The 15410-nt window shown below is 43.1% G+C and overlaps 1 protein-coding gene across 3 annotated transcripts in view; it reads left to right on the plus strand.

Annotated features, from left to right (window-relative positions):
• PACS1 (phosphofurin acidic cluster sorting protein 1) overlaps nucleotides 1–15410 on the plus strand; it is a 654711-nt gene that overhangs the window by 30400 nt on the left and 608901 nt on the right. For all 3 annotated transcript variants that reach the window (XM_073605164.1, XM_073605165.1, XM_073605166.1), the window contains exon 2: nucleotides 14813–14900. In XM_073605164.1, coding sequence (XP_073461265.1) covers nucleotides 14813–14900 — 88 coding nt within the window. The remainder of the gene's footprint in view (nucleotides 1–14812; nucleotides 14901–15410) is intronic.

Raw genomic sequence — 15410 nt, forward strand, 5'->3', positions numbered from 1 at the left:
CTAGTTGTCCGGATGGGGTCTGTTTATGTCGCGTCTACAGTAATTGTAGTTTTGTGAAGTAGTGAGGTTAGTTGTTCTGTCTTTTGTCGTTTAAGTCGGGAGCTGTGTTTTGATGAGTATTCCCTGTATTACAGCTTTGTGTGCTTCCCAGACTAATCCTGTCTTACTGTCGGGATGGAGTTGGCGTTGAAATAATGACTTATTTCCTTTACTTCCGCCAAGACCTCTGGATCTTGTAACAAGCTCTCATTTAGTCTCCATGGCTGTCTCTGCGCCTTTCGGTTATCTGATATGGCGTATCTCAGGGTTATAGGGGCATGATCTGACCATGTGATTGACCCTATTGTGGTATCTTTGCTTGTAGGTGACTATGTGGGATTAGGAAATTGTTGATCCGGGAGTACGTTTGGTGCGGTTTAGAGTAGAATGTGTAGTCTCTCTCTCCTAGATGAAAGAGGCGCCAAGCGTCTATCAGTTTAGCGGTATGTGATAATGTGGATATTCTTTTGCACACGTCTCTTGAGGTTGAAGACAGACCAGAGGAGGTGTCCTCTGTCGGCTTCAAGGGGATATTAAGTTCGCCGACGACGATAAGCTGCCCTTATGAGTATTGTGTAAGATGATCTAGGTGGTGCTTAAGGAACCTGTCTTGGTGATTGTTTGGTACATATAGGTTTGCAAGGGTAACCTTCACGTCTCCAATCCGTCCTTTTAGAAATAGAGATCGTCCCTGTGTGTCAGTTTTTGCGTCTAAATGTGTCAATGGTATTTTGGCAGAGATTAGTATGGATACCCCCCTAGATTTAGCTTCAGTGTATGTGGAGTGGTATACTGTGGGGTAGGGGTTTTTTTTTTTTTTTTTTTTTTTTTTAAATATTGGCAGAGTGTTTTCTCTAAAATGTGTTTCCTGCAATAGCATAATGTCTGCTTTCATGCGTTGCATGTCAGGAAGCAGCATTCGCCTTCCCCTTTTTTTTTTTTTTTTTTTCAGGTATGTTCAGTCCTTTTGCGTTCAATGAGACTATGTTCAGCACGTCCATGCTCGTGAATTATATGGGTGGTAGGGGTATTGGGTAGGTGATGGGTATGTGTGTGGTTGGGGTTTGGGTGTAGCGAAAGTTTTAAGAGTCAAGAAGAGAGGGAGATTGGTATTAGTAGAGTGGGGTGGTTAGACTCGAGGGGGGGTAGGTAGAGTTAGGAGGCTGTCACCAGGGTGTGCAGCCCGAAGAGAAAGTGCTAATTTAGCAAAAACTTGCTAAGACGCTCACCAGGACGTATCTGGTTTTTGAGCGCAGGCCTATGTGGGTTGATGGATGGACAGTTCCGGGAAGCGAGCTCCCGAGTCTCTCCCCCCACCCCCGGCAATTGTTGATGTTGTATCTTAAATCGGTATGCATACAACAAAACCATTTTGAGGTATATAACACATTTAAAGGCAAAAAGTGGCTCAAACATTAACATAAGGCAGGCAGTATGAGTAAAACATTACAAACAGAAAAAACATATATAACTGAAATTGTTCTGACCTTCTTCCCTGACCCTGACTTGGGGATTTCAAATATTTCGGTCCCCCAACTTACCCATTTTACAAGGCATTATTTGGTGGGAGAGGTTTCATGTGACAGTGGTTCCCAGTAAAAGTCCCCAGTCGCCTGTCCTGCGACAGGTTCTTATATGTATCTGGGCATTTCGTTTGTGGGTACAACCTCTCCTCTCCTTGCCCCCCGTTTTTCCACTTCAGATGGGAATATATCCCCCCCATCCCCGGCAGCAGAGTTTACCCCTCACTTCCATTTGCTGCCACCTGATGGGGGAACTTGTCCTTTCCCTACTGCTACAGTCCCCCCCCCCTCTGTTTTTGTCCATCTGCATCTTTGATGTCGGACTTAAGTTTGGTTTGGTGGTAGGTGTACACAGTCTTTTTCCTACCATCTCCTTGTCGAATCTGGTGGGAACTGAAATTTCCCCTTAGGGTTTGGGTGAGCAAAGGCAATGGTTGGAGTGATGTCATTGTGATAATCGGGTAGACCTTCTCTGTCAGCCTCCCAGTGCATTCCCGTGTTGTGCTTCGCAGTGTTATGCAGTTTCTTTTGTTTTTATTTTTTGGGATCAGGATGTAATCCTGTATTGAGGGAGTATTCTCTGTCTCAGTCAGCTTTAGAACAGGGTAAAGTGGAGGTATCCATTGCAAGCAGCGTGAGGTTTTGAGGTTACAGGGGTCTCAGGCATGGCCCTGTGTGCTCTTTCTAGTTCTATGGCAGAGTCCGGTACTCAGAGCACCGTGCGAAAGATCGCCTTGACTGCGTCTCCCAGATTTTCCACATCCGTTCCTTCTGGTATTCCCCGAAGCTGAAGATTGTTCCTGCGGCTTTGGTCCTCGATGTCCTCCAGGTAGGGCTGCAGCGCTATGGCGGTGTTGATCTCTGGACTGCTCCAGTGCTGCTATCCGGCCTTCTAGTGAGGAGACCGATGCCTCTCCTGCTGTTCTGATTAGTTTTTTAAAACCGGTATTGGGTAGGTTAATGGACTTTAGGACAGGAGAGGTTATCTTAGCAGTGGACTTTAACTTTTACATGAACCCTTCTCTGGATAGTACGTCCCGGGCACAGGGGATGAGTAAAGCTTTATTAAATAGTATTAGGCGTAGGTTGCATCAGTGTCAACTTATGGATGTTTGGAGGGTACAGCATGCTAATCTACATGATTACACTTTCTTGTCCCCTGTGCACGGGACGTACTCAAGACTAGATTACATTATGGTAGACCATTTTGGACCTGATAAGAGACACTAAGATCGAAATAACCACACTCTCAGATCACTCCCCGGTTTTAATGAGGATGAAGGTCCCAGGGACCCAAAGACAAACGTTTACATGGCGATTAAATGAAAACCTCCTAAAAGATGATAAAATAGTTGAAACAATACAGAAAGAAATAGAATTATACTTTTCGCTCAATGATACAGGGGAAATTTCGGGTTCCACTCTACGGGAGGCCCATAAAGCCTACATTAGGGGAATCCTTATTTCCATTGGAGCTGGGAAAAAAAGATTGGAAAAAACGGAAAGCCTCACAGATGAAATTCATAGACTAGAACAAGCACATAAAAAACATATGGGCCATCACCAGGCTCTCTTTCACCAACTGATTAATAAGAGAGAGGAACTCAGAAATTATGGAGCAAGAATCTAGAAGGACTTTTAATTGCCTTGCAAGAGATAGGTATTTTTGGGGAAACCAGTCAAGCAAGCATTTAGCTCGGCTGCTGAAGAAGAAAAGAGGTATGAATTTTATTGAAAAAAATCCAAAATAGAAAAGGGGGGTGGTCTATTCAACTAAAGCAATAGCGGAAGAATTTAGGAATTATTACGAAGCCCTATACTCAGTAAGACAGAAGGGACAACAGGAACAAGAAAAAAGGGGAAGATCGATGAATTTCTAAACAACGCAGGGCTACCATGCCTCCCTGAGTGTGAGAGATCTGACATGGACAGACCTATCACAGAGAAGGAAATTTATATAACATTAAAAGAATCTGCCCCAGGAAAAAGCCTGGGACCAAATGGGTTTACAACCTATTATCTTGAAAAATTAAAAATCTAAGTATGCTCTGCTCTAGCTATAGGCCTATCGCCTTATTGAATGCAGGCGCTAAACTTTATGCTAAGGTACTCGCAATGAGGCTGAAGGAAAAGATGACTACCCTGGTACATCCGGATCAGGTTGGTTTTATACCAGGAAGAGAAGGAAGGGACAACTGAGTACAGTTGTTGCTCCTTCTTGAGTCTATTAAATCTAGTGGGTCCCCAGGACTATTCCTGTCGATGGATGCTGAAAAAGCATTCGACGGGGTAGACTGGGGACACATGTTGAGAACATTGGAAGTTATGGGATTAGGCCCAAGAATGAGCAACTGGGTAAAAGTACTGTATAATCACCCTCCTGCGTCTCTGAAGGTGAACGGGATCTCTTCCTCACCGTTTACAATGGAAAATGGCAAGAGACAAGGGTGCCCGCTGTCACCTCTCCTGTGTGTACTAACTTTGGAACCCCTATTGGCTTCTATTCAAAATAATTTAGACATCAGCGGGATCAAGGGGAGTGGGAGCACAAACTTGCGGCGTTCGCCGACTATGTTCTCTTCTTTATTACCAATGCTAGGATTACAATTCCAAACTTGCTGGAGGTTTTAAGAAAATACGGCGACATTTCCAATTTTAAAATTAACCTTAGCAAGTCTGAAATCTTAAATATAAATCTGACTAAACGGGAATAAGCTAAACTTCTCAAAGCATTTCATTTTCTTTGGAAGAGGGATATAAAATATCTTGGAATCAGATTGACTGACTGATTCTTTGAGGAAAATGTATTTAATACATTTTATCCCTTTTTTATTAGATGAAATTAGGAAGGAAATTAAAAAAAATAATCGGCACGCCCCCTCTCATGGATAGGACGTATTAATACAGTAAAAATGGTGCTCGCACCGAAAATTTTATGTAAGTTTTAGATGCTGCCAATCCCACTTCAACAATAATTTTTAAGAGCATTAAGAGGGCTAATATCGAAATGTATTTGGTGTAATAAAAAACCGCGAATAGCATACTTGGTTCCTAAGCAGGGGGAAAAAAACAGGGTGGCTTAGCCGCCCCGGATTTGAAAAAGTATTAAAATGCAGTGGCACTTTCACGGGTGATGGAATGGGCAAAAGAGGTCAAAGATGGCTGAATATTGAAAACATTGAGTAACACACAGTTAAGTCACATAATCTGGAACCCTCCACAATTTAGGGCATTGGGACCGAATACGCACGAGTTAACACGTAGTACACTAAAAATATGGGATCGGATTCACATACAATTGGGATTACAATTCACCCTTGATTTATTTAAAGGATAATGAGTTTTTTTTGCCAGGGATGAGGTCAGTGGGAGGGAACTGGATAAAAAAAGGAAATGCACAATTGAAAGACATAATTAAGAAGGGTAAAATAATTAAGTCTAGACACTGAATTAATGACGATCGCTGCATGGCGGTACATCCAACTGACTCATTTTGTTGAGAAACTGCCACAGTCTGTTAGAGATGGAGAAGATTATAGGCCGTTAGAACAGCTCTCTTTGAGAGAAAAATAAAAAAAAAGCCTATTGAGAATATATAAAATACAAATGACTAGAGATGAGTTGGATGTGCCGCCTTTACATCAAGAAATGGGAATTGGAATTGGGGTCACAATGTAATAAACACACCTTAGAAAAAATTTTAAATTTGTCACATTGTTCTTCAGTAGACACTAAGATGACTGAGACAAATTATAAGTGCTTAGCCAGGTGGTACGCAACACCAGACAAAATCAGTAAATTTGTTGTGTTGGAGAGGTTGTAAGGTTTTAGGAACTATGTCCCACATATGGGACTGTCCTATCATTAAAAAATACTGGAAGGAAGTTCTGTTGTTTAATAAAGGATATTACTAATAAGGAAATTTCCGGAAGACCCGTGGACATGTTTGTTCCATGGGATAGCTGTCCCAGTTAGACAATATAAAGCATCTATTATCACCATCTTGCTGAACGTTGCAAAAAGTCAGATCCTGAAAAAATGGCAGGAAGTGGAGAGTCCAAAAATTCAGGATTGGATTTTTTTTGTCAATGAAATACAGAACTTAGAGAGTTATGATGAAAGGGGAACAAAAGTAGAAGAGGGGACAGAGCGAAAAGACAATTGGGAGAAGTGACAAGCATTTAAAAATACATGGAGATATGTTGAGGAGATTACTCGGTAACTTTAAAGGGGTCAAGGTTAGCAAAATAATAGATTAAACTGTCCCCTTTAGCAACTACTGCAAGATAGGGGGGGGAGGAGGGTGGGTTTCATGGGAATTGTCAGGGAATGTATAGGAAGCATTATTTTTTCATGGTTTTTTTCGTGTGGTTTTTTTTTTTTTTTTTATGTACAGTACCTGACCGCGAGATTGTGTTTCCAGCGCGATACCATCGAGCTGGTTCTCGGCGACAAGGTACTTTGCATGTTGCGCAGGCTCACTCATCGCGAAAGGAAAACTTTTTTTGTTTTCCTTTCGCAATGAGTGACAGGCAGTGCTGACAGCTGTCTGGTATGAATCCTGAGGGGGAATGCCGTGCCAAAATTTAAATGAAAAAACCGGCGTGGGTTCCCCCCCAGGGGCATACCAGGCCCTTAGGTCTGGTATGGATTGTAAGGGGAACCCCCTACGCCGAAAAATCGGCGTGGGGGTCCCCCCAAAATCCATACCAGACCCTTATCCGAGCACGCAGCCTGGCCGGCCAGGAAAGGGGGTGGGGACGAGCGAGCGCCCCCCCCCCTCCTGAGCCGTACCAGGCCGCATGCCCTCAACATGGGGGGGGGGTGGGTGCCTTGGGGGAGGGGAGCGCCCTAAAGCACCTTGTCCCCATGTTGATGAGGACAAGGGCCTCTTCCTGACAACCCTGGCCGTTGGTTGTCGGGGGGTCTGCGAACGGGGGGCTTATCGGAATCCGGGAGCCCCCTTTAATAAGGGGGGCCCCCAGATCCCGGCCCCCCACCCTGTGTGAATGAGTATGGGGTACATGGTACCCCTACCCATTCACCTAGGGAAATGTGTCAATTAAAAAAAAAAAAAACACAGCTCCGGGGTCTTCTTCCGACTTCGGGGGTCTCCTTCCGACTTCTCCCGGTGTTCGGCCTCTTCTCCCGGGCCCCGCCGCTATCTTCTTCCAGCTCTTTTGCCAGCGAAGGGCCCGGTCTGCTGCCGCTGTCTTGTCGCCGCTGTCTCGCCGCTTCTTCTCTTCTTCCGATGTTGACACGACGCTCTCTCTGGCTGGAATGCTTTGTGCGAGCTGCGGAGCCATTTATATAGGCGGTGACCCCGCCCCCTTGTGACGTCATGGTCCCAGCATGCGCAGGGACTCTGGCGTCATAAGGGGGTGTGACCCCAGAGTCCCTGCGCATGCTGGGACCATGACGTCACAAGGGGGCGGGGCCACCGCCTATATAAATGGCTCCGCAGCTCGCACAAAGCATTCCAGCCAGAGAGAGCGTCGTGTCAACATCGGAAGAAGAGAAGAAGCGGCGAGACAGCGGTGACAAGACAGCGGCAGCAGACCGGGCCCTTCGCTGGCAAAAGAACTGGAAGAAGATAGCGGCGGGGCCCAGGAGAAGTCGGAAGGAGACCCCCGAAGTCGGAAGAAGACCCCGGAGCTGTGTTTTTTTTTTTTTTTTTTTTGACACTTTTCCCTAGGTGAATGGGTAGGGGTACCATGTACCCCATACTCATTCACACAGGGTGGGGGGCCGGGATCTGGGGGCCCCCCTTATTAAAGGGGGCTCCCGGATTCCGATAAGCCCCCTGCCCGCAGACCCCGACAACCAACGGCCAGGGTTGTCGGGAAGAGGCCCTTGTCCTCATCAACATGGGGACAAGGTGCTTTGGGGTGGGGGGGCCCTGCAGGGCTCCCCCCCATGTTGAGGGCATGCGGCCTGGTACGGCTCAGGAGGGGGGGGGCGCTCGCTTGTCCCTACCCCCTTTCCTGGCCGGCCGGGCTGCGTGCTCGGATAAGGGTCTGGTATGGATTTTGGGGGGATCCCCATGCCGAATTTTTTTTTTTTTTTTTTTTTTTTCCCCGCGTAGGGGGTTCCCCCTTACAATCCATACCAGACCTAAGGGCCTGGTATGCCCCCTGGGGGAACCCACGCCGGTTTTTTCATTTAAAATTTGGCGCGGCGTTCCCCCTCAGGATTCATACCAGACAGCTGTCAGCACTGCCTGTCACTAATGGCGGGGGTGTAAAGAGATTGGGACGATGGCTCACATTTGGTGGTACGGAAATAAAATAAAATTCTGGGGGGAGATTAGGCAATCAGGCAAATCACCAGTGAGATAACTAACATTGAGGTCCCAGACAACCTGTGGGGGTGCTTATTCCACGGGATTAGATTGCCTACTGGGAAATACTTGAGAACGTTACTACCACAGCTCTTGAATGCTGTTAAAAGCCTTATACCTAGATACTGGCAAGAAAAAGGTAGACCCACGTTGAAGAACTGGTTTAATAAAATGAAATTCAAAGCCTAGAATACTTGAGGTTCAGCGAGGGGACGGGAATGGAAGAGTTTGAAGAGAAATGGAGGGAATGGGCAGAGTATAAGCACTCAATGTTTGCCGAGGCGATGGGAACATAAAATAAAAATCAGAAGAGGCCCCAAAGTAGCTAGACAGTCTGGCGTTTAAGAGGGGAGAAGTTGTGATCAGACCGGTAGCAGTAAGGGAGAGGAAGAGATGGGGAGGATGGATGCGTGGGGGGGGGTGTTCTTCAGTGTGGGGGGGGTGAGAGGAGTGGGAAGAGTATTGCGGAATTATTTTTGTGTGTGTTTTAATGGTCGATATCAGTTGAGGTGGCGTCTCTTTAAATGTAATATGATGTATGATGCAGATAAAATCATAGTTAGGTTGAAAAAAGACACAAGTCCATCCAGTTCAACCTTAAAAACAATAAATAAATAAAATAAAAAATATCATACAATCCAATATACCCAATTTTTATACCCACAGTTGATCCAGAGGAAGGCAAAAAACCCCAGCAGAGCATGCTCCAATTTGCTACAACAGGGGAAAAAATTCCTTCCTGATCCCCCCAAGAGGCAATCGGATTTTCCCTGGATTAACTTTACCTATAATTGTTAGTACCCAGTTATATTATGTACATTTAGGAAAGTATCCAGGCCTTTCTTAAAGCAATCTACTGAGCTGGCCAGAACCACCTCTGGCGAGAGTCTATTCCACATTTTCACAGCTCTTATTGTGAAGAAACCTTTCCGTATTTGGAGATGAAATCTCTTTTCCTCTAGATGTAAAGAGTACCCCCGTGTCCTCTGAGTTGACCGTAAAGAGAATAACTCAACACCAAGTTCACTATATGGACCCCTTATATATTTGAACATGTTGATCATATCCCAATCAATAAAGAAAAAGATATATAAAAAAAAAAGATAACTAGGGGAGAGAAAGAACCAGGAAAGGATGAAGGGGTCTTGAACAGTGCAGGGAGTAAGTTTTGAGGATTAACTCCTTCCTCAGGAACACGTGACCTGAGGAAGGGATTAATCCCTGAAACGTAGTGGTTCTATCTATCCCCTTGCCATCCACCTGTGGGAAAGTTCTTGCGCCTGCTAGAACTTGTTGGAGACTGCTGGAGCCTGTCTTTGCTTGGAGGTATGACGTGGCTGGTCAGGTGACCACAGCCTCTGGAACCCAGAAGTAGAGCCGTGAGAGGTATCCTCTGCTCCCTCTGGAGGCAGGTCAGTACCCTCTCCACCTCTCCTGGCCCCTGTGTGCTCCTGCAGTCATCGTAAGTTACTTTGTATGCTCATCAAGTTACTCTTTTATACATTTTTATTTTTTTTATCTTTATCAACAATTTTTTATTGATTATTATTCTGGATTTTCAATGCATTTTCTGGCAGCCCTAACACCATTTTTGTCTTTTTGCCAATAAAGAAGTATTATTACATTTGGGATTTCCATTATGCTTAATTCATCATCCCTATCTGGTTTTTATGTCTTTGCTCATTTGGTCTTCTGAGTTTTGGCAGCTGCGCCTGTTTGGTGATTTATTATTATTTTTCCAATAAGGTTTTCCTTGTTTGCGCCTTGTTTCTGTTGACTATCTAAACCTGGAATGTGACTTGGGCAGAAAATAGCCTTGAGTAGTGTTTTTTTTTTTTTTTTTTTGTGGGGATGGTATTTACAGCTTTCTGTTAAGATGGAACTATACTTCCCTTGAATCCAGTGATGTGCTGTCCCCGGAACTCGCCACTGGTTGCTGACCTCTTCGTAACTGGTGGCACGTGAATTTCTTGATGAACGTGACCTGGAGTGTCGGAAATATAATGAATTCATTATATAAATGCTCAGGGGGATGGGAACGTGACCTCTGTGTGGAGGAACAGAAAGTTATAGAACTTGGCAAAATGTTATCCTGGCAACGCTATATAGATGTCTTTATGGTGTGGGCAGGATCTAAAGACGACCTAATCAGGTTTTTAGACAGTTAACAACACAATACCTATAACCTGAAGTTCACACATGGCTATGATCAGGAGAGGATTGCATTCCTGGATGTAGAGATTTATAAATGAGGCAAGGGTCCTCTGTTCTACACTGTACAGGAAACCCTCAGCCAGAAATACTCTGTTGCATGCGACCAGTTCGCATCCAGAACAACTTATCAAGAGCATTCCATATAGTCAATTTCTTGGACTAAGATGCAATTGTACATTGGATGAAGACTTCCAGAGGGAAGCCAACATGTTGCGAGAGCGCCTCTTGGTGAGGGGCTACAGCAAGACGTGCCTTAGGAAGGCGTTTAACAAAGTCAAAGCTCAGGATAGACATTCATTTATTTACAAACCCAGAAAGGTCATACAAACATCTACAAGGATAATCACTAGGTGCAACATAGGAAGGTACACAGTATACAGTTGTGCTCATAAGTTTACATACCCTGGCAGAATTTATGATTTCTTGGCCATTTTTCAGAGAATATGAATAACAAACATGTCTTTTGCTCATGGTTAGTGTTTAGCTGAAACCATTTATGATCAACTGTGTTTACTCTTTTTAAATCATAACAGAAACTACCCAAATGACCCTGTTTAAAAGTTTACATACCCTGGTGATTTTGGCCTGATAACATGCACACAAGTCGACACAAAGGGGTTTGAATGGCTAAAGGTAACCATCCTCACCTGTGATCTGTTTGCTTGTAATTAGTGTGTGTGTGTGTGTGTGTGTGTGTGTGTGTGTGTGTGTGTGTAATATTAAAAAAAAAAATATATATATATATATATATATATATATATATATATATATATATATATATATATATATATATATATATATATATATCTCTCTCTATATAAAAAATGTTACTAAACTCCTGGCAGACCCTTGCATCTTTCATCCAGTGCTGCACGGACGTTTCTGTATTTTGAGTCATGGGGAAAGCAAAAGAATTGTCAAAGGATCTGCGGGAAAAGATGGTTGAACTGTATAAAACGGGAAAGGGATATAAAAATATAGCCAAGGAATTGAGAATGGCAATCAGCAGTGTTCAAACTCTAATCAAGAAGTGGAAAATGAGGAGTTCTGTTGAAACCAAACCATGTTCAGGTAGACCAACTAAAATTTCAGCCACAACTGCCAGGAAAATTGTTTGGGATGCAAAGCAAAATCCACAAATAACTTCAGATGAAATACAGGACTCTCTGAAAATGGGGTGTGGCTGTTTCAAGATGCACAATAAGGAGGCACTTGAAGAAAAATGGGCTGCATGGTCGAGTCGCCAGAAGAAAGCCATTGCTACGCAAATGCCACAAAGTATCCCGCTTACAGTATGCCAAGCAGCACAGAGACCAGCCTCAAACCTTCTGGCACAGTCATTTGGGGTGATGAGACCAAAATGTAGCTTTTTTTTGGCCACAACCACAAATGCTACATTTGGAAAGGAGTCAAAAAGGTCTATGATGAAAGGTACACCATTCCTACCATGAAATACGGAGGTGGATCGCTGATATTTTGGGGATGCGTGAGCTACAAAGTCACAGGAAGTCTGGTCAAAATTGATGGCTTGATGAATGCAGTATGTTATCAAAAAATATTGGAGGAACATTTGCATTCATCAGCCAGGAAGCTGTGCATGGGACGTAATTGGACATTCCAACATGACAATGATCCAAAACGCAATGCCAAATCGACCTGTCATTTGGCTACAGCAGAATAAAGTGAAGGTTCTGAAATGGCCATCTCAGTCTCCTGACCTCAATATCATTGAGCCACTCTGGGGAGATCTCAAACGTGCAGTTCATGCAAGACAGCCCAAGATTTTACAGGAACTGGAGGCTTTTTGCCAAGAGGAATGGGGAGCTTTACCATCTGAGAAGATAGAACCTCATCCACAAATAGCACAGAAGGCTTTAAGCTGTCATTGATGTTAAAGGGGGCGAAAGTGAAAAGTTGTTTTTTTATCATTCATATTCTCTGAAAAATGGCCAAGAAATCATAAATTCTGCCAGGGTATCTAAACTTATGAGCACAACTGTATATAAAAAGTTCTGGTACCTTCTCGCTGCTGATCAGAAAATCACTAAGTTCATCAAACCATACCCTGAGATCACGTACAGGTGGTCAATGTCTCTTAGAGACGCCTTAGTAGCAACTCATCACACTTGTTTTGGTTCAGTGAAAATTAACATACTAGGTACATACCCATGTGAAAACTGCAACTATTGCTCCTTTATTTTTGAGGGGTGAAAATGTCCTTTTCCCCAACAACACTACATGGACCCCATGATACAGAATCGCCTGTCAATCTATTGGAACTGTCTGCATAATGAAGTGCTGCTGTGGAGCTTTTTACGTAGGTAAAACGAAGCGCCCATTCTTTTGTAAAATTACGGATCATGTCTCTCTAATATCCAAAAGTAAAATGGTAACACCCATCAGGAAAAATCCAGTCCTTGATGTGCTGTAGACCATGCACCCCTAGTTGAGTGCCTGGTACTTTTTAGAGGGAACACTTCTTTTGTTGGGTTTGTTTTCTCTATAGAACCATTAAAATGGCCGTCGTCTTGTTAGACAACTGATGTTGTCTGTATCTTTAGGCTCCCAGTCTCATGTTTAAAGGAAGCTTCCATGTAAGCATTATTGGTTTGAATACTGAGTTGTTTAAATGCTCTGGAAATGGTAGCATGAACTTGTAAAGATATGTCATGCCTTGCTTGACTTATAGGTCACACCACTCCTAGTTGTGTTCATTTCATCAAAATATACCTCTCCCTGCGGGAGATCCGGCTTATTTGGTCGACCCATCCCTAGTCGGTTGAATGCATTGGACCTTACTCCTCCCTTATGCTTTGGTCATAACTTGGCTCTAACCCCTCATCATTTTGGGGTAGGAACCAATATTTAGGGACACTTGCCATTCATGGGGGTACATCCTTATGTGTATGTATTATATTATGTTTTTATATGTATAGAGCAAAAAAGTGTGGTGTGTGTGTGTGTGTGGTGTGTTTTTTTTTTTGTGAATATTGTATTCATATTTAGCTGATCTGTATGTTTACTTGTTCAGTAGATGAGATTCCACGCTTTTTTTCCTGAAGAAGCCTTACGGCAAAACATGTAGGATATTAGCGTGCTAACAGCAAATTAACATCATAAAACGTGTCCCTTCCTACAATTTGATGCAGATGTACCACTACAATGGGTTTTAAATGTGTGTGTGTGTGTGTGTGTGTGTGTGTGTGTGTGTGTGTGTGTGTGTTTTTTTTTTTTTTTTTATGTAACTTTTAAAGTGGATGTAAACTCTCACGTATACCCAGTGATGTGAACAGCCTCAGATGATACACAGAGATGAAACAAATCTCCCTACATCATTTTTACATGTATATCTGCTGTCTTCATCTGTATGTATCCTTTAGAAAGTGCACATTGTGTTACATTTTTCCTCTTCCTGGTCAGCACTAGGAGTGGATTATTGACATACAGCCAAGGCAGCTGATTGGAGGAAAGGCGCACGCACCCCCACTCCTCATTGGTGACGGAAGGAATGTGCACATCTCTGCTCTGACAAGTCCAGCTGTCTGCTAATCTATTTATAGCAACCTCCCTGACACAAATTTCAGCCTGGTTTTATCTCCTGTCAGAACTTGTCAGAAGTTCTCAGACTGATAACAGAGCTACTGAGCAAAAGAAAGCCAAGGGGCTTTGGAGAGAGATAAGAAAACACTGCAGATATGTGCCCAGCTCAAATGTCATGAATCGGGTTTACATCCACTTTAATAAAATATATATTTTTTCTATATATCAATTGTGTTTATATTGAAGTGCATCTTAAAGTCCCAAATCTTGTTCCATGTGTATACACGCATTTACTTGTAAATGACTACAGTGGAACCTTTCATTACGAGCATAATCCGCTCCAGGAGAATGCTTCGAATCCAAAGCACTCACATATCAAAGCGAGTTTCCCAATAGAAGTCAATGGAAACTAAGATAATTCGTTCCACATTGACTTCTATTGTATGCAGTCCCGCATGTAGCCAGGGGGGGGGTCGGGGCAGCGGAGAGACTCGGAAACACTAGGGAACAGAGTATTTTTGTGTTTCCGAATGGCTCCGAGTGTCACCGGTGCCCCCCGCACCTCTGGCCAAATGCGGTACTGCACACCACAGAGGCTTGAATCCTGCTCGTTTTGCGAGACAACACTTGCAAATGGAGTCAGGATTTTTAAAAAATGGCTCGTATTGCGAAATGCTCATTAACCGCGTTACTCGCAATCTGAGGTATGTAAATTGTTCTATTTTTATTTTACAGCGTTGTACTTATCAATGTATTACTGATCTTTACATATCAGTAAAGTGTTGTGTGTTTTTTTTTTTTTTTTTTTTTACTCCTGTGTGCATGAGGCCTTATAGCTCTGCAGTTGGCAAAGCTCATGCTTCTGATTGGAGAGCTCTAGCTCAGACTCAGCAGGGGGAATTGTTTTATGGCAAATTCATAAAATAGAGTTGTAGGATGTGTGACCCATATTATTGGTGTGCGATCCTTCCCTAGAAGGGGTGGAGAGAGGTAATGAGTTACCTTGTCGTTACAGGGGAAAAAAGACTCCTATATAGGGGAGATATGATTCAGAGTTTCTGTGGAAAGTGGTGTAAAGTTGAAGGTAACGGTGATAGACAGACAACAATATTTTTCATACTTAGTAAAATAATAATGCATTTTTCTTTCTTCCTAGGTTGTTTTCTTTGACTTTGCAGAAACTTGTTATGCTGAAGGACCTGGATAAAGACTTGCCTTCTGTTGTTATTGCTGTTAAACTCCAGGTAATTTATAAATAATTTTAGCTTCTGGCCTATATTACATTTGTGGCTCATGCGCACTTCAGCTCAAAAGAAAAAGCTACTTTTTCAGGCATTTGAGCTTTTATGTCAGCTTGCAGAAGCTTGTACTTTTTTTTTTTTTCACTCTTTTGTACGTTTTTTTTATTGAGCTTAAGCGTGTTTTTTTTTTTGTTTTCACAAACCCTCCCCTCAGCTAATTTTTCCATTTTTTGTTTTTGTTTTGTGTGTGTCTTTGAGCTTTTTCATGCTCTTTCGCACTCTTTTGCGTGTTTTTGGTCACTTAGGTGTTTTTTTTTCTGCCCGAAAGCTCCTCTCAAAAGCGCGAGTTTGGTGGGTGTTTGTTTTTTTTTGTTTTTTTTTTTTTTAATGCATATGCCTGAAAAAAGCCATAATGTGCATGGACACATTGGCTAACATAAAGAAGTTTCCAGGCAGAAAAAATAAGAGCTCAAAACGGCTCAGAAGCCTGAAGGAGCTGCTCCTTTGAGCGGC

This window comes from Aquarana catesbeiana, linkage group LG11, assembly GCF_042186555.1.
Source record: "Aquarana catesbeiana isolate 2022-GZ linkage group LG11, ASM4218655v1, whole genome shotgun sequence".
NCBI classification, from domain to species: Eukaryota; Metazoa; Chordata; class Amphibia; order Anura; family Ranidae; genus Aquarana; species Aquarana catesbeiana.